We start from the raw sequence: 17,736 nt of genomic DNA, 5'->3' as shown, positions 1-17,736 counted from the left end.
CCGCTATTTGCCTGTATCCACGCCGGACACCATTAGTGTCCAACCCCCTTTCCTCCACACCCTCCATCAGGCCTTTGACACCATTCTTTTGATCTCCCATCCATCGTCCCATGTCCCAGTCACCTTGCCCCGTCACCACCTCCCTTGCCCACTGTGACCCAGCTCCATGACTCTCCTCAATGACCATGGCGTGCTCCTGCTCTCTTCCTTCCCATCTCACAACTCTGCCGTCCTTGCTGTGGTGACCTCACACTTTGTCCTCTTGGCTGTTGGTGATAATCTCACACCCCGCCCTCGCCTCCTCTTCGAGACCGGGCGCTCCTCCCATTCTCTCCATCTCTGCAATGGCGACCTCGTTTCCTTTCCATCGTTTCCATGGCGACCTCAGTTTTTGCACCATTGTCTCCGGGTGACCTCGTGCTTGTCTGTCACGGTGGGTGCACCCCAGGGGACCTCACCCGCACATCATCACTACTCGGAGTGATCGCCCCCTTCCCCTGCCATCATCATCCTTCCCTCAAGACCCCCCCCTGCTCGTGGAAAGAAGTCCTCGCAGTATACCTTGCCATTGTTGCCGTGATTCTGCCTGCTGTGTTGCCAGTGCCCCCGTGACCTTCCTGCTCGCCGTTGCCGTCGATCCCCTCTACCCACTACCCTTCCCTTCTCCCCTCCTGTCCCCCTTGACTTCACATGCTCATTTTGTTTTGGAATTCCTTTGCTCACCAGTGGGTGCTGGGCCGGTCCCTGACCACCCCTGACCTGCCCTACCTGTCTGGGGAACCTGGTGGCAGCAGTCCCACCCACCCCTTCACTGGACTGAAGGGTTGGTGTAGTGAGGATCGGCCAGGGGCCATGTAGCCCAGGGAGAACCCAAGCACTGGTGGGCAGGGGAGGACTGGCTGCCCCTGGCGACGATTTGCTCTTGGACGGTTTCGTTTTCCAATCTGTTCTTCGTGTTTCCTCCCATGAGGCTGGCTCCCTCCCTGCCCCAGTGGCTCTTGGTAGCCCTGGCAGGACAAAGCAGGAGGGCCACCAAGTGGTGAACATTTCCTGTTGAGAATGGACGCTTGGCCCCTGGCGCAGCTGCCCCAGGTCTTCCCAGCAGGGCGCCTCCACCACCTCCGCCTCCACCACCACCACCACCACCACCACCGCTCTCACCGCCTCCTCCTCCTCTTTGCTCTCCGCTGCCTCCTTTCCCCGGCGCCTCGGTCTGCCCTCTCCAGGGCCGGCCAACTTGTGCCGGGCTTGAGTATAACTTGCCAAAAATCTTTATTCTTTCGATATTTGCAGATATGTGCCACTGTTTCCAACTTTTCATCAACAAAAAGGCCTTTCCAACTCCTTCCAAATTAGAAGACCAGGTGGTGACACAGCACCTCTGGACATTCTCCCCCCTGTACGGGGCCGGAGGCGGGCCGGGCCTTGGGACTGCTCTCAGATGAGAAGCGGCCGCCGTGCTCCCCACTCCAGAGACCCACAGGAACCTTTGTAACTAACCCCCACCCCCCAGGGAAGGCTAGGAACACTGGAGCCAGCAGCTGCGGGGCGCCTGGGGGGACCAGGGCCGGCTGGACACCGCCGCGCCAGGCTCACTGCATGGAGAAGAAGGGAGCTCAGCCCACGCCCGTCGGCCCAGCCAGCGTGATGGCGGCCCCAGAGGGGATGGGGGAGTCCAAGCGCCTGCTTCAGCCCAGCTGCTCCTGGGGGGAGAAGCTTTCCTGCCCTTTCCTTCCTCCTGCTCCTTCCTGCATGGACTACTGCTGCTCCTGCTCCGGACGCCGCCGCTTGCCTTTTTCCCCCTCTTTCTGGCCTCCCCCTATTTCCTAGGAGCCGAATTCGGGTGGACTGTGTCCTGGGAGCCCAGTGGGGGCCACCCAGCCCTCATCCTCGCCTCTCTCTCTCCTCTCTCTCCGTCCACTGTGCCCCTCCAGCCATGCTGGTCTGCCCGGTGCACCGTGCCGTGGTGTCTCTTGTAGACGGGCCACCCGCCCGCTCCCTCCTGGACTCTACTCCCCCCGATGTTGTGCCCTCTGCTGCCAGCCACCGCCCCCTCTCCAAGCACCCTGACCCTCCCCCTCCCCGGGCTGTGCGCTCTTCGTCCCTCGATATTTCGTGTCCTTGCTCTTTTGTAAGAGGCGGCCCTGGCCCAGTGACCTGTGCTGCTCTGTATGGTGCCGTGTGTAAGAATAAACCCATTGGAATACTCGTGGTGTCATTTCCTTCCCTCTTCCCGCCGCCCTCTGCCCCCAACCCACGGCCAGACCCTGCCCAGGAAGAGGGTGGAAAAGAGGGAGGGACCCAGGACTTGGAGTGGGGCCGTTCTTGCCTCATCTGCCCTGGCCTCAGCTAATGCACCTGTGTCTTTTTCTTTCAGTCTCGAAAGGGTGCCGACCTGGATCGGGACAAGAAGGCTCTGGACTGTAAGGTGGACAGTATCGGCAGTGGTCGAGCCATCCCTATTAAACAGGTTTGCTATTCCACCATTCCATCCCTCAGAGGAGTCAGTTGGGAGAGGGGCTGGGAAGAGTGGACCTAGCCTAGACTAACCCAAAGCCTCAGGGCCTGGGGCCATCTGGCTCTTCCCCTGAGCCCCTAAGCAATTCAGAGGAGAAAGTCGAAGGAAAGGGCTTCCCCTACCTCTCTGTTCATTCAGTAAATATTTAGTGCAAGGAATGTCTACCATTTCTTAGCCCTTCTTACTCACTTGGCTTTGCTGATCCTTGCTGTACTTTAGAGGGCTTTATGAAGTCATCTGTGTAGATGCTCCTTCCACAAATCCAGACCCCTTGGTACCCTTCCACACTTGGTGAACATCTATAGAAGAGGTCCACCCAATACGCCAAAGGTCTTCCTCTGGCCCCCTCTAATAGCTCAAGGTTACCAGTAAACACTGGGCTGTCCATTCATTATCTCTCAGCCTTAGGATGTTGCCCATCCAGTTCTTTGGTACCTCCCCACTGAGGCTTCTTTGCTTCTAAGGGGACAGGATCAGCTTCAGGAGTCTGGAATCCCCCGATGGCTGTGCCTGCAGTAACCACAAGGGGGCAGCAGTAGGCTGTGGTTCTCCCAGTAACTGGCTCTTCAGAGCTTAGGAGCTAAGATGGGTAGAGACATGATGCCTCCCTCCCGGTAGTGAAATTATTATGTTAAAGTAAACATTAAGACGGGCCTTGAGGGGGAAAAGAACTGCATGTCTTCTAATATCCTTTGGAAGAGATTGGCCCACCCATACTCAGTCAGGAATGCCCATAGACTGATTTCAACAATATGAACCCCATGTTCATCTGGAGATTAAGCCTCTCTGTCTTCTCCTATCTCCACCAGTCACCACTGAGCAGTACAGGGCACCCCTATGCTCAGCTCATGCCCACCTGAATGGGGAATTAGCCCTTTGCTAAAAGAGGTCACCTGATAGGTGTCTATGGTTAGGGGGGAGTATCCAGAAGTTTTCAGGGACAAAATCTTTTTTGGGGGTTTAGTGGCTCCGGGGCATTATAAGCCCTGGTTGGTGTGTTAGAAATGCCAGCATAAGTCAAGTCTGAGGCCTACCACAGTAGGATGCTAAAATCACACCGGCATGTTTCTATAATGGACATGTGAGATCCAGGTGTTGAGGTAGATTATCTAGGACTGAGGCCTTGGTGTGGCCAGTGTAGCCAAGTGTGTCTGAGGCTTGTGGGTCAGAATGTTTGCTTCTGGCAGGTTTGGTCACAACCATGATGTGGTTGGTTTCTCAAGCATAAAGACAAGGCAGGTTGATTGAGACACTAGGATTGTGTATGTTGTCGTCCATCCTTCATTCTTGAAGACTAGACATCAGGGAAGTGAGGCCAGGACAAGCATATGAACTGGATGTGAGTGAGGGGGAGCTGTGCTAGGTCACCAGCCTCACTTTCTCCTCCAAAATCATCTAGGTCCAGTGACCAGATATGAATCAGGACAACTGGAGATGGCTCTGGATGCAAGGCAATAAGGGTTAAGTGACAAGTGTCTGAGGCAGGATTTAAACTCCAGTCCTGACTCTAAGGCCAGTGCTCTGTCCACTGTACTACCTAACTGCCAGGATTGTGTATAGGACCTTGTAGGGCTGCTATGGTCCAGGCCTTGATTCTGGGCTGCTAGTTAGAAAGATCATTTATGCTGCTTGACATTCTAATGCCAACCCTATATCTGTCACCTAAGACATTAATTATTGTCTCATGGTCTTTGTTAGCTGGAACAACATAGGATTTTCGAGCTTAGATGGATTATGTTTGTCTTGGCCCTGGCTCTAAGCTAGTCTTGGATGGTTCAGGTTCTCAGTCAATACTTGGTGAATGGTTGAATACCCTGGTATATCAGCAACAAATATTGAGTGCCTACTGTTATCACACATTAGGATATGTGGATGTTGTGTCAGCCTCAAAGTAGGGAGGGTAGCTTTCTGTGTGTCTGGGATGGGTGTCAGCCCCTTGGCCCTCCTTGTGATGTGGGAAGCATTTTGGGGGCAGGGTATGACAGTTTCTCCTCTCCCTTGTCATATATGTTTAGAGACATAGGCCCCTCCTGTGTTGTGTCTATAGAGAACAAGGTCAATCCCCATGTTGTCCCATGTTGGATGTTTAGGGGAGCAGCATCAGCCTTGTGTCTGAATGGGGGGCGGAATTGGCCCCTTGAATTTTGTCTGTATGAGAGTGCAGGATCAACCTCAACTGAGTTCTGTATATATGAGGAGAAAGGTCATACCCGTGGGGGTGGGGACAGATACAGATGTTCTGTTCGATAGGTAAGGGATACAGAAGGGCAAAGCCTGCGCGAGGCGGTGCAGGTGCAGGCTGGCTATTCCTAGAGTAATTCAAAAGTAGCAGAGGTGTGGTGTGCATGTTCCACTCAGGTTTACAAATCCCTTTACAGTCATAGCTGGGATTATACATCAGCTCTTCAATAGTCTTCTCCCCACCTGCAGCAGCCCCTTGATGGGGACACAACTTGGTCCCAGAGCCTCTTTTACCTAGTCGTTCCCTGCCTCCCCCAGGTGGAGAGGAAGGCACCTGCAGTCGGATCTTCTGCTGTGGATTTTCAGACAAGTCTGGAGAGGGAGAGGGGGCTGAGGAGTATGTTGGGAGATAGAATAGTATCAGAAGATCACAGAATTGTAGAGTTGGAAAGATCTTTCTTAGAGGTCACTTAGGCCACCCCCTTCATTTTACAGATCTGTTTTTAGAACATTCCCCTCCCGAGGTCTCTTAGGTAGTCACTGGCAGGGTCAGGATTCTCAAGCCTCTAGGTTTAAGATGGAAGGAGCATTAAGCTGCCCCTTCTCCCTGGGCCCTACTCAGATATAGAAGCAGCGTCCCTTTACTCGACCTGCCTCAGTCCTGGGGGCAGCTCCAGAAAGGGCCCTGGCTCCCAAGGCTCCCCCTCTGGTAGGATGGACAGGGCAGGACCTTCTGGGGCTGTGCTAGTGACAGTGGCAGTGATGGAGGAGGGAAAGGGGCTGCGGGGGCACTACGTATTCACCACTCTGGGATTTCCCAGTCAGTCATCATCACATTAGCCTTCCTGGGACAGAGGGCGGTGGCAGGACCACCAAACAGCCCAGCCCTGGCCCTCCCCAGATGTGATGCTGATCCCTCCCCTTTGCTCCCCTCTAGTCCTATCCTTCCCTTTCCTTTTCTTCCCCTTCCCACCCTCCCCTGCCCTTGTCCTCCCTGAGCTCAGCTCTGGCCCCTCCCCTTTGCCCCCCCTGTCCTATCTCCCCATTTCCTTTTCTTCCCCTTTCCCCCCCTCCCCAGCCCCCTGGCTCCTGCTGGGAGTAGAGATTGCATTTCATTTACCATTTGCATTCCCAATCAATCCGGACTCCGCAATTAAGTCGGCTGGCGGAGCTGGGAGGGAGGCGGGTGGTGGGAACAGGTCCTCTGGGGGCCGTCGCCTCCGCACCGCTTCCATTCCGCCCCAGATTGCTTCCTGCTTCACCGTGCACAGCCCCAGCCCAGCCTGGGGAGGGGAACAGGGACCCCCATAGCTCTTCCCTTTTCTTAGCTGCAGGAGTTGGGGGGGCAGCAGGCAAGAGTGGGAATGAGATGAGGAGTAACCAGGTCCTTCTCCAGCCCAGCCTCCTCCCTGCTCCCTCCAGGGCTGTCATGAGAGGGCCGAGAGCCAGGCTGGAGGAGGTGAGAGGTGGAGAGGGAGGTGCATGGGGTTGGGAGGGAGGTTGAGTCCCCAGATCCCATCTTGCAGTTGCCTCCTACGCTGCAGCCTGAGGCGGGCTCATCCCACGCCCTCTCAGCTAACGAGTATCATTACTGCCTGACTGCCGGCTCATCTCCTCCCCTGCCTAAGAAGGAGTTCTGCCGAGGGAAGGGGCTTCCCACTCCAAATCTTGGCCTGGCATTTCAACCAGGACATACCTTATGTCCCTTCATTGGGTTCCCTGATTGATTAAAGATGAGGAGCCTGGGATCTGTGACCTAATGAGGCTGGGAGGAACTTAGATATGGCAAAGATACGGTGGTCGCTCTGTGGAGGAGGGACTTGGGCAGCAAGGGATTATGAGGAAGTGAATAGGGAAAGAGGACAAGGTTCATGTGAAACGGGGTGAACATAGAGAGGCTTGGCAAAGAGCCAGAGAGAGAGTACAGAGGCAGTCCCTAGAGAGGGGGGCAGTAAATCTGGAATGGGTTTAGTCTGAGACAGTTAAGAGGCCAAAGACTTAGAGATTCTCAGGGAAGATCCCTAGTTGTCTTTTTTTTTTTTTTTTTTTACGATTTTGCAAGGCAATGGGGTTAAGTGACTTGCCCAAGGCCACATAGCTAGGTAATTATTTAGTATCTGAGGCTGGATTTGAACTCAGGTACTCCTGACTCCAGGGCTGCTGGTGCTCTATCCACTGTGCCACCTAGCTGCCCCTCCTATTTGTCTTTACTGGATATTTAGATTCAAGCTAGAATGGACCAAATTATGATCTGGTCCAACTATCCCCCCCCCCCCCATCCCTTCCCTGCCAGATAGATGAAGAAGCTTTGCTGGAGAGGAGGGGGGAGTGAAAATCAAGGTCATACAATCAGTGATAATTGTGGAAATGGGTCCCCAGGACCCACTAAGAGGATTTAGCAAACTCTACAGCCTAAAGTCAAGTCCGGGTTAAGAATGATTTTTAGATATAATAAAACTTTATGTAAGAATATGAAAACAATACTTAGCTTGCAGGCTTGCCTAAAAAACAAGGCTGGCCAGATTTGGACCACAGGACCACACCACCTCTTGTATGTGAGGTAGTGATGGTCATATGGAGATGATACCATCAGGTTGACTTTCCCAGGCAGTCTACAGGCATTCACTCTGAGAATGGATGCACATCCTTTCATTTTGGCACTTTGCCCATGGAAGGGGGACTTATTTTTGAATTACACATCTGCTGTCATCTTCAACATGGACTTCACATGGCCAACCAGACCTTTAATCAGTTAATCAACCATCATTTATTTTGTCCACTTTGTACCAAACCGTGGAGCCACAGATACAGAACTGACCCAGTTCCTACTCAAGAAACTTGGGAGAAGAGATTTATATATGTAAGGATATGCAAAGTACACATGCAAAATAATACAAAGTAATATGGGGGTAAAGGGGGGGTGATCAGAAAAGGTTTCATGTAGGGAATACTACTTGAGCCAAGGTTTTAAGAAACTAGGGATTCTGAGAGGAAACGGTAGGCCTGAGTATATATTCCAAACCTAAGCAAAGGCATGATGGAGCATCATGTGTGAATTACAGTCAAAAGGCTAGTCCCAACTGGCCTATTACAGTGCAGTAATTCCTTTTCACATCAAACAGAAGAATTTGTCTTTGGTTCTAGAGTAGTTTCTAAACCTGAGATCTGTGAACCTTTTCTTTTACATATTTGTAGGTAGTATTTTTAATGTAACTGATTTTCTCTGTAATTCTGTGTATTTTGTTTAAAAATATTCTGAGATGGGGACCATGGGCTTTACCAAATTGCCAAAGGGGTCAATGAAACAAAAAAAAAAAGTTAAGAACCCCTGCTCTGGAGGTTTTCCAATTAAGCAGGAGATTGACCATCAGGATTGTTTGGAGACTGGAGATTAGAGAGGGGAAACAAAGAGAAACAAATTGGAGTTTGTTGCATGGGTACAAAAATTGCAGACTTGAACTAGAATGGTGGCTGAATGTGTAGAGAGAAGGGGACAGTTTTCATGGAGGTAGAGTAGAACCAACAAGATTGAATAATTGAATGGATATGTGGAGGGGATAGGAGGAAGAGATGAAAATGACTTCCAGGTTTCAAATCTGGATGATTGAAAAAGCAGTGGTATCATGAGAAGGAAGGAAGGAAAGGGGGAGAGAGGGGGTTGAATGAGTTTGGGGATAGCAAGGACAAAAAGGAATTAGTTTTGGACATGTTGAGATGAGAGTTCTCTGATACTTTCTGTTTGAAATGTCCCATAGCCAGTTGATGATATTGAATCTCATAGCTTAAACCTAGGGATTGGATGTTTTAGGAATCATCTTCGTGGAGATAACTGAATGCAGGAGAAATAATGAACTTATTAGCAAGTAGAGGGAGAGATAGGACAGTGTGGAGAACTCCATAGTAAAGAGAATGTGTTCTAGGTGATCATCTAAGAGTACCAGGGATGCTAAAACACAACCAAGCAGTTCTAGAGGACATGGTGCTCTTCCTTTCCTTCATCCTCAGACTTCAAATCATTGAATAAAGTCACCAGGCAGTTTGCTCAGTGGTGGAGTCCATTCCTCCTGGCTAGTAAGGTCACCATTGACAAGACCAGTCCTTGATACTATACCTAATGACTTGGGATTTTATCTCACTTTTGACTGGGCAGCCTCTCACTTTGGGAGTCAACTCCCAAAGGAAAGAAAAGATGGGAAAGGAGAAGAGGGTGGCAAACTGAAAAGGGAGAGAGAGAAAATCATAATCATAAATTATGTATATTGTAATCTGCTCCCCCCCATACACTCATACTCTCTCTCTCTCTCTCTCTCTCTCTCTCTCTCTCTCTCTCTCTCTCACACACACACACACACACACACCCCTCCACAAACACTGAGGGTGATCCAAGCCAGGAATTATTTTGTCCCTCTACCACTGTTCTAATAATTTTAGCTCTTAGAGCTCAGTCTTCTTATCAGAAAAACCTGAAGAGAGAAAAAAAGTTCTGAATCCAATCTATTTTTACTCCTTAGAACCCAAGATATACCAAAGACAGAGAATTGTCCCTTTTCTGTCCACAGTAGGTTTCTGTCCACAGTAGATCTCAATGAAAGTTTCTGTCCTTCCTGGTTTCCACCTTCCCACATAGAAGGAGACCTGAACTCTTTCCTTTCAAAGTTCTGGGACTATGTGACCCTTCCCCTTTCCCTGTTTTATAGAACTGCCCCAGTGTTGACATTCCCTCCCCCCACCTAAATATCTTTCAAAGAGGGATCCAGCTCTTTTTTTTTCCTCCTGGCTTTTGGAGTTTAACCCACCAGTGAATTGGGGTCCTAGGCACACTCAGGTCCCATGCTGGTTCCATCTATTCTTTGTCTGCAGTGCCCAGCTCTCCTACTTCACTATGACTTTGTGTCTTCAGCTCCTGTTTGGGGGAAAGGGAACAGAGAAAGGTTGAAAGGTTCACTGGGGAGCAAGAGGCTTTTGGGTCATCACTGTGCTGTGATAACCCAATATGAGATTTGGGTAAAAGGAGCTGTCTCCATTTAGATTTCACTTTGACATCTACTTTATAACATTGGACTCTTTCCCACAATTTCTTGCAACCCAGTCACCATGCTGTCCTCATGCCTATCCATCTGAAAGGTGACTTCTCTGCTCAGAGTAATATCAGGAACATTGGTTCCTTGGGCAGCCTGGATTTCATCAAGGAAGGGAGAAAGTTGAGGGGATAGTGCATTTGCAGAATTCATGGTCCCTTACAGAACTATATATTGGTTCCATCCCTAGGTATAAGTGACCCAGGATCTTTATCATGCATACATCCTCCTCACTCTTTCCTCAAAGATGTTTTTCAAAATCTGGGTCACCTGCTAGGCTGATTTCCTTGCCCATGGGTGTGGGGGAGATAGAGAAAGAGTGCCCTTTGTGCTTCCTTGTGAATGAGCCGAGGAACACCATGTTTTCCAATAAGCATACCTCCCTAAGGATGGATCTGTCCAGTTGATTTCCCCAGGTCCAAATATAAGTCCAGGAAGATCACCCTCTTTTTGGGATAAGTGAAAGCTCACCTTGGCCAGAGGGAACTGAACAAACCTCAGTCCCTTCTCCTCCCTTCTGCACCTCTGCACTGTGGGACTTTGGTGGCCATTCCTTGTTTTTTGATCCTGCCTTTACTTTCAGGGGATCCTGCTAAAGAGAAGTGGCAAGTCGCTGAACAAGGAGTGGAAGAAGAAGTATGTGACTCTGTGCGACAACGGGCTGCTCACCTACCACCCCAGCTTACACGTGAGTCTGGAAGAAGAGGCAACTTGAGGCTAGGGGGATTGAGGGAGGAAAGGAGCAGAAGATAGAGGAGAAGGCTTCTTCTCAAGCTAGGCCTCTTGAAGGGCTAGAAAACAGGTCTGGTGACTCCCGTGAAACTCCTACTTGAGACAAGGTAGGGTCTAACTAAACACGGATGAATCCCATCTCTGCCATTAATTTGCAGTGTGACCCTAACTGAGCCTCAGTCTTCCTGGCTGTAAAATGAAGATGACAATACTTGCCCAACCTACCCCAACAGGGTTGTTGTAAGAAAAGTACTTTGTAATGTAAATCTGAAAGCACCATATAGACCTGAGTTGTAGTAATTATGTTCCAGTGAATACTGAATCTAGCCAATCTACAGAGGTATCTCAAAGACAAACATGCAGATGTCATGGAATAATTATGTTTTAATCACCTAAAGGTACCTGGGAATCACTTGAACCTCCTGGGCCTGGAGTGACCCTGAGGATAGAGGTTGGCCAGGTTGGCCACTCAGGGTGCAGTGGAGCTACTGTGAGTGGGCTTGGTATTCCAGTGATGCCCAGAGAAGGGGGGGCAGAGCAGAGCTGGGGAGGCAAGAGTTGGATGGAGCAGAGTTTGTGGGGGAGGCATGCCATTGCCTTCACAGTGGCCCCCGTGGCAGCAGTTCCCTCCCTCACTGCGTGGCTCCAACACACAGCTGTCTCTGGAATCCATCTCTGTCACCGCCCCACTGTGGGGCTAATGAGTTCTCCTGAGCAGCCCCTCGAGCACAGCACGTGGGCTGGCCCCGCCCCTGGCCCAGAGGGCCCTTGGCCTCCTCAGAGGGTCCCTTCCTTGACATCTGTCTGAGTTATCAGGCAAGCGGGGTCCAAAGTTTTCTGGATCCTGATCCCCCAACTACAGCCTAGCTCAGAGGAGCCCCCTCTAAGAGACACCTCGAAAAGAAATTTTCCCAGAAGGTCCCCAGTCAATACCAGTTAATATTTCTAACAGTATTCTTCTTAACTTGTACCTCAACTTGCCCCTAGTTTGACCCTCAGCTCCAGAAATGTCTTTTCCTCAGGTTGACCCTTCTTTTAAGTCCCCTGCACACTAACTTTGGACTTAGGCTTGAGAATTGGTGGGAAATCTCAGCTGGCTCTTCTCAGGGAACACATCAGGGTGGACTCAACCAAATGGAATTGATATCTGGGGTAGAATCAAAGAGCCAAATGTAAGGTGATATCTTAGCATTCATCACCCCAATCTGCTCACCTGGAGAGAGAGCCCTTCCCTCTTTCTAAAAATGATTCAATTGACATGCTATAGTGAAATGGAAATGATATAGAGGAGATTGAGGCTAAGCCTTGGAGACTGGGTTTTGCTTCTGATTTCCTCCAAAATGGGGTTATGGAACACCAACTGTCCTCTTTACTTTTTAGAATTATTTTGAACATCAGATGAGATGATAGAGGGAAAAGCACTTTGGAAAATGTCCAAACATTCTACAGGTGCTTGGAGGGTGGTCCTAACTAGCTCAAAGTAATAACAAAATACTTTTACTTAGGAATAGATTGTGAGTGGTAATCGAATCTGAAAGAGAATTTCTAAATCCAAAGGGACTTGGAAAAAATTTAGTTCAACCCCTTAGATGTTGGCAGTTGAGGAAAGGTGAAGTGACCTGTCTGATAGATCTCCTTGCCCACCATGCCCACTGATTTAATATCATCATAGAACTTGTAAGTAATTTATAGAATTTATAATATTATATAATATTATAATCTATAGAATTTAGAATAATTGATAGTAATCTATAGAAATAGTCTTCTTTTGGTGCTTCTCACTCTTTCCCAAACCTGATCAGTGACCTCACATCACTTTTAACTGCTTTGCAAGGTGTGCCAACAACCCCAGACTTGCCCTTCCTTTTCCCCTATTGGCTTCCACTGTGTGCTGCCCAGATGAACCTGGAGCCCTGTACTAGCTTGCCCCATCCCCCTCTCCAGTCTTCCCAAAAGAGGTAGAGCCTAGAGGAAAGGACAGTTGGTGTATGGCCCTGGGTGGGTGGGCAGATTTAAAAGCTTAAGAGAGTGTCCTTTTTTCCTCTACCCTCCTAATGCCATAACCACACAGTTTCCCCTCCAGCTGTATGCCTCTGTCTAGCCTTTATGGTGGGGGGACCCACAGTGGGCACAGAGCCACAGGGTAAGGCAGTAGCAGCTACTTTTCACCCATTTAAGTACCTCCTCAACTGTTGGATCATGACTCGAAGATTTGCTAAAAATCATCTCTGTATGAAACCCAATAGGGATCTCTGTGCCTGAACTGCCTAAGGGGATCTCCATGTGTTGTTTGTGGGTTCCACCTCCCCAGTAAGGAATGGGGACCTCTTGTGGTCTACTTGCAAGCTAGGCAATGGGGGGAGGGCTCTAGACACTGAGCCTTCTAACGAAGGAGGCAAGACTCAGAGACAGGAAACCATCAAAGGAAGAATGGGTTGAGAGACTAGCCATATGAAGATCTTGGGCAAATCACTTAGCCTTACTCTCTGGGCCTTGGTTAACCTCTGTGGGCCTAATAGCTCTAGAATTTGAATTGAGCATCAAATTATATACACACACACGTATATGCACATACACACACACACACACGCACACACAGGAAGGTGCTAAATTGAAGTAATTGAAGCAGGTTCCTCTTAGCAAGACCATGTGCTTGGGCCCTTCATTCACACTCCTGGGGGACCTGCTCACTTTGTTCCCTCCTTCCCCATGTCCTTGAACTCTTCAGGGACACCTGTACCTTCCTTGGCTAGTCTTGGCCTCACCTTTGCTGCCTTTGTGACTACCTCACCTGGTAGGCTTTGGGGGTGCCTGGACAAAGAGGCTCCCAGGCCTCATTGTAGTCATCATGTTCAGCTAGCCTTCTATTCCTTCAACTGCTAATGAATGAGGAGCTTCCAAGACTGGGTTCCCAGGAAGTAACTCCAGGGACTCAGCAATAAGGTTTTGCCCTGGTCAAGATCTTTTTGCCCTCTTTGAGAGAGGCACCGTCCAGGGCCTGAAAGAGAAAGGTAATGCGGGTGAGTCATTCCTGGAATGAGGGGGGCCCTGCTGGACGTGGAAGGGAAGGGGAGGTGGGCAGGTCTTGGGCTTCGAGCCCAGCTCCTGCCCAGCCCCAGAGAGCCAGCCAGAGCCTCCCCCATTTTGCAGCCAGTGGAGCCATTCACACAATCACCTTCTGTTAATTCTATCTGCAACATCAATTAAATTGTTTGTAGAAACTAATTGAATGTGGCTTAATCACACATCTTAATAGCTTTCCACGCTCTGAACTCGTTGTTAATTCCAGTAATAAAACGAGATGAGAACGCTGGCTGGGTAATTAGCGAGGAGGCTGGGGAAGAAATTGCTGTTTGATGGTGGGTAATAAAGGCAGCCGTGGTGACCGCTCTCCGGAGCAGCCGCTGCCGTCGCCGCTGCTGCCATGCTCCCCGTTCTGCTGACGGAGGAAAACTCGGCGGTGGCTGTGGCTGCTGCTGCTCTGCCCCTGAGCTGCCCATCCCCACCGCTCCAGGGCCGAGCCTCCAGCCTCCATCCTGCAGCCCCTTAGCACCAGACCATGGCACCTGGTGGCAAGGACCCGGCTCGGGGGACAGGGGAAGTCCTGGATTGGTTCTTCTGGAGACGTTGGACCGGGACTGAGTCCACCCTACCGGGATAGCCCCATTTCCCTGAGAGTCTGTTTCTGACTTCTGGGCCCCACCTAGTCCCCTCAGTATAGAGATCCCTTCTTGATTTGTGAGAAGGAAACAAGGTAAAAAGGGGTTGTCAGCGGGTTTCTCCACATGCCTGGCTTCAGCCAGCTCTGGGCTAGAATGGGGCCTGGCAGGCTGGTGCAGCTGCTGTGACCTCCTTGTGAACTAGAGCAGACCCAAGCCCCCACCCCAGAGAAGGAGCTGCAGCTGTGACTTTGGCCCAGCCAGCTGCTGCCAGTTGTCAGGAGGCAGCCACTGGAAGAGGTGATTTGTGGGGGGTGGGGATGGGCTGAAGCCCAGATGTGGGGTTCAGGTAAGAGCTGGGGGAATGGACTAAGCCACTAGAGAGGGGTCATTTTTAAGTCTAGGCTAGAGAGACGATGCAGACAGGTGCTAGGGGCAGGGGTGGGCTGGGGGAGGAAATTTAAAGTGAGCTTGAAGGAGCCTTTTGAGTGCAGGGGGCCCCCCCCCCCCCCCATTTACTGTGAAGTGCCCAAGACAAGTCATTTCAGTAGGGGATGAGTTTGGGAGTCTGTCAAGCTTGGATCCAGTTACCAGGCTGCCATCTTGCTCTGCATGCCCTTGTCTCTGTTGACACCTGTTGATCTGCTCTGGCCACCTCCTCTTCCTCTTCTAGGAATGTTAGGGCCAGGGAAGAACCCACTCCAGATATCATTCTCCCTTTGGGGTGCCACTCAGCTTACTCTTACCATCCCTTGAAGGGTCTTGCCCTCTTTTCATGTTATGTAATGTAATTGAATTTCCTCCCCTCCCTACCCCGAGTCATTTCCCCAGTTCCATCCTTTAAGGCTAAACTCAAAGCACATTTCTCTCACAAAGTCCTCCTAGAAGATGCCAGCCAACAGTAGTTTCTTCTGCCTCCAGTTCAGTTCTTTATTGATTTGAACTGGGTAACCTCTTTGCCATCCCCACCCAGAGCTGTAGTCCTCAGGATAAATCTATACCCCACTGTCCAAAAAGACCTAACTGGTCTGAGTGGCTTGGGAGCTTCCTCCCAAGGCCATCCATTAAGAAAGGAATAGGGAATTTGTTTATGCATTGTCAGTAACAACCAGGGCAGGGGTCTCAGCAGCAGCTAACCTGGATTCCACACAATGGGTTTTAGCCATCTGAAAAAAAATATTTATTTTCCTTTAAGAAAAGTCAGTGTTGATTTGTAGGCACAAGAAGGAAAGCAAGAGTAGGATAGACTATGTAGAAGTGAGGGGGAAATGGAGAAATGAAAGGGGAGACTATCCTTTATGACCTATCTCTGGGGTCTTTTCCTCAAACAACATCAGCTCACCCCTTCAGCCAAGGTTTGGGGGTCACGGCAGTGAGAGGGCAGCTGTAGAGGTTTACATTAATTTCAGACCACTTAACCTTGGCTCATTTCTGGGCAGCTCTCTCAGAAATATCAGACTCCAGGAAGTGGGGTGGCTCTCTTTTTGGTCCTAGGGCAAGTGGGATTTGTAGGGAGACACACTCCCCTCTACTTCTTGGAATCCCTAGCTCTCAGCAGAACTACTGCTCTGAAACCCTTACAGATCACTCCTCAATCCTGAACACTTTTAATTTATATTTAACTGGTTAGGTTAGTGTTCTTCTTCCATTGTAAAGTACAAGTTCCTTGAGGTCAGGGACTGCTAAATTTCCTGCCTTGGCATAGCACACTGTAGACATTGATAAAGATATGCATTTAGATTGAATTTCTTGGACTTCAGCTTCAGCTCAAAAGAAGCACGTCCCTGGTCCTCTAAGTTACTTAGCACCAGTGACTGGAATATAAGACATCCCCTTAAAAAGGGCAAGTAGAATGCCTACCATCCGGACCAGAAAACTCGGGGTGGTTCAATCTTTAAAAAGGACCCTCCCTTGCCTGCCCTAATTAGTTTAGGGCCTGTGGGGCAGAGATAGAGGGGGGGGTAGTTGGGAAAGACCATCTGAGGCCCCTCCTCTGACATTGCTTATTATCCCCAATCATTTGTGATTTTGCAGTTGATAAGCAAGAGTTTAGTCAACTTCCCTCTCTTGACCACACCTTTTCCTCATCCCTCCTTAGTTCTAGTTCTGGCACTTATTCTCATTTTTCCTGGGGGTAGTTCTTGGTCTCAACCATCAATCCTTCTGCTGGGAAGGACTCATTCCAGTCAGTGACAAGACCCTTAAGTCCCATTCCTTAGAACATCCCTCCTCACATCAATCTCAAGTCCAAGCCAAGACCCCCTGAGCACAGCTCCACTCTAGCCACCTCTGACCCTGAACTTCTACTTGGGATCCAGACCCTCAACTGAGGTCTTTGGACTCCCTGATTCAAGGCCAGTTCTGGCTGACTGGCCCAGAGAGAATCTTGAAGTTTGGAGATCGTCTCTTCGTGAAGGAAAGGAAAGTTCACAGAGGTCAAATGACACTTCTTTAGGGCACTTGTATATAATTAGCAGAGCCAAGAATCAAACCTAGGTCCTCTGACTCCCAGGTCCAGCTATGTTGCCTTTGTATTGTTCCTCAGGAAAGAATGGGCAAAAAACTCAGAATATTTGCCCCCTTCTGTGCAGGGCCCTGTGACAAAAAGGTTGGGGGGTAGGACTTTGGGGGTTGTGGACTGAGTCTGAATAGGCTTTATTTGAGGGATGTTCATCTATCTTGTATGATTTCCCCTTCTGATAGGATTACATGCAAAATATCCACGGCAAGGAAATTGACCTGCTGAGGACAACGGTCAAAGTACCAGGAAAGCGGCTACCCCGGGCCACACCTTCCACCTCCACTGGTGCCAGCCCCCGTGCCAATGGGCTTGTCCTGGAGAGAAGCAACACACAGCTTGGGGGGAGTACAGGTGAGGGGAGGTATGGTAATGGGAAGGAACACACCTGCCATCTTTGGCTCTGGGGGAAGGGTGGTAGAAGCCGGGCAAGCAGGGAACTCTGAACCTTTGGGCCCATTGGGTCTAGTTCAGGGCTCCTTGCAGTCTCTGATTGTTGAGACCAGATATTAGCTATGACTTTGGGGTTCCAGTCCTTTCTGGGTGAGGACCAGATAGGGTGGATAGCTTCTGACTTAGAGCTCAGAAGTGGAGGTGTCAAGTGGGGAAGCTTCTGGGTCCAGAGAGAAAAGGAAATGAACTAGGAAATTTGGTTCCAGGAGTGTGGCCCAGGTAGCACCATGCCTAGCATCAGTCAGGACCAGGAAGAATATGTTTTCTTTGGGTGCTGCCTAGATAAATACTCAGTCATGGGCGGCAGGTGGAAACTTCAGGCAGCCAGAGGTTCTTAGGGCAGTGTGGCCAGAGTAGAAGGACTCTTGTTCTGGCTGTGAAATTATTAGGGGTCTGCCCACAGGTTGGGGAGGCTAAGAAGAAAGCCAAGTCTCAGGCCACAGGTTACATTCTCTAGGAGGAAAGGTTATGGGCAGGGGAAACACCTTTCCCTCTTTCTTCCTGTCCCTCACACAGTTAAGGTATGAACTTCCATCATCAAACCCTAGGTCTCCTCCATTTTTGGAATTTGCCATCTTGCCTTTTTTACTAGGAATG

The 17,736-nt window shown here is 50.0% G+C and overlaps 1 protein-coding gene across 5 annotated transcripts in view; it reads left to right on the top strand.

Annotated features, from left to right (window-relative positions):
- AGAP3 (ArfGAP with GTPase domain, ankyrin repeat and PH domain 3) overlaps nt 1–17,736 on the top strand; it is an 81,199-nt gene that overhangs the window by 53,241 nt on the left and 10,222 nt on the right. For 3 of the 5 annotated variants that reach the window (XM_074193348.1, XM_074193349.1, XM_074193350.1), the window contains exons 9-11: nt 2,378–2,470; nt 10,361–10,465; nt 16,872–17,040. In XM_074193348.1, the coding sequence (XP_074049449.1) occupies nt 2,378–2,470; nt 10,361–10,465; nt 16,872–17,040 (367 nt within the window). Of the gene's footprint in view, nt 1–1,293; nt 1,554–2,377; nt 2,471–10,360; nt 10,466–16,871; nt 17,041–17,736 lie in introns of those variants that run through there. The other 2 variants (XM_074193352.1, XM_074193351.1) reach the window with 1 other exon arrangement.

Source organism: Macrotis lagotis, chromosome 7 (assembly GCF_037893015.1).
Source record: "Macrotis lagotis isolate mMagLag1 chromosome 7, bilby.v1.9.chrom.fasta, whole genome shotgun sequence".
Classification (NCBI taxonomy): domain Eukaryota; kingdom Metazoa; phylum Chordata; class Mammalia; order Peramelemorphia; family Peramelidae; genus Macrotis; species Macrotis lagotis.
Note: the sequence above shows the minus strand (reverse complement) of the source record. Positions and strands in the feature narration are given on the sequence as shown.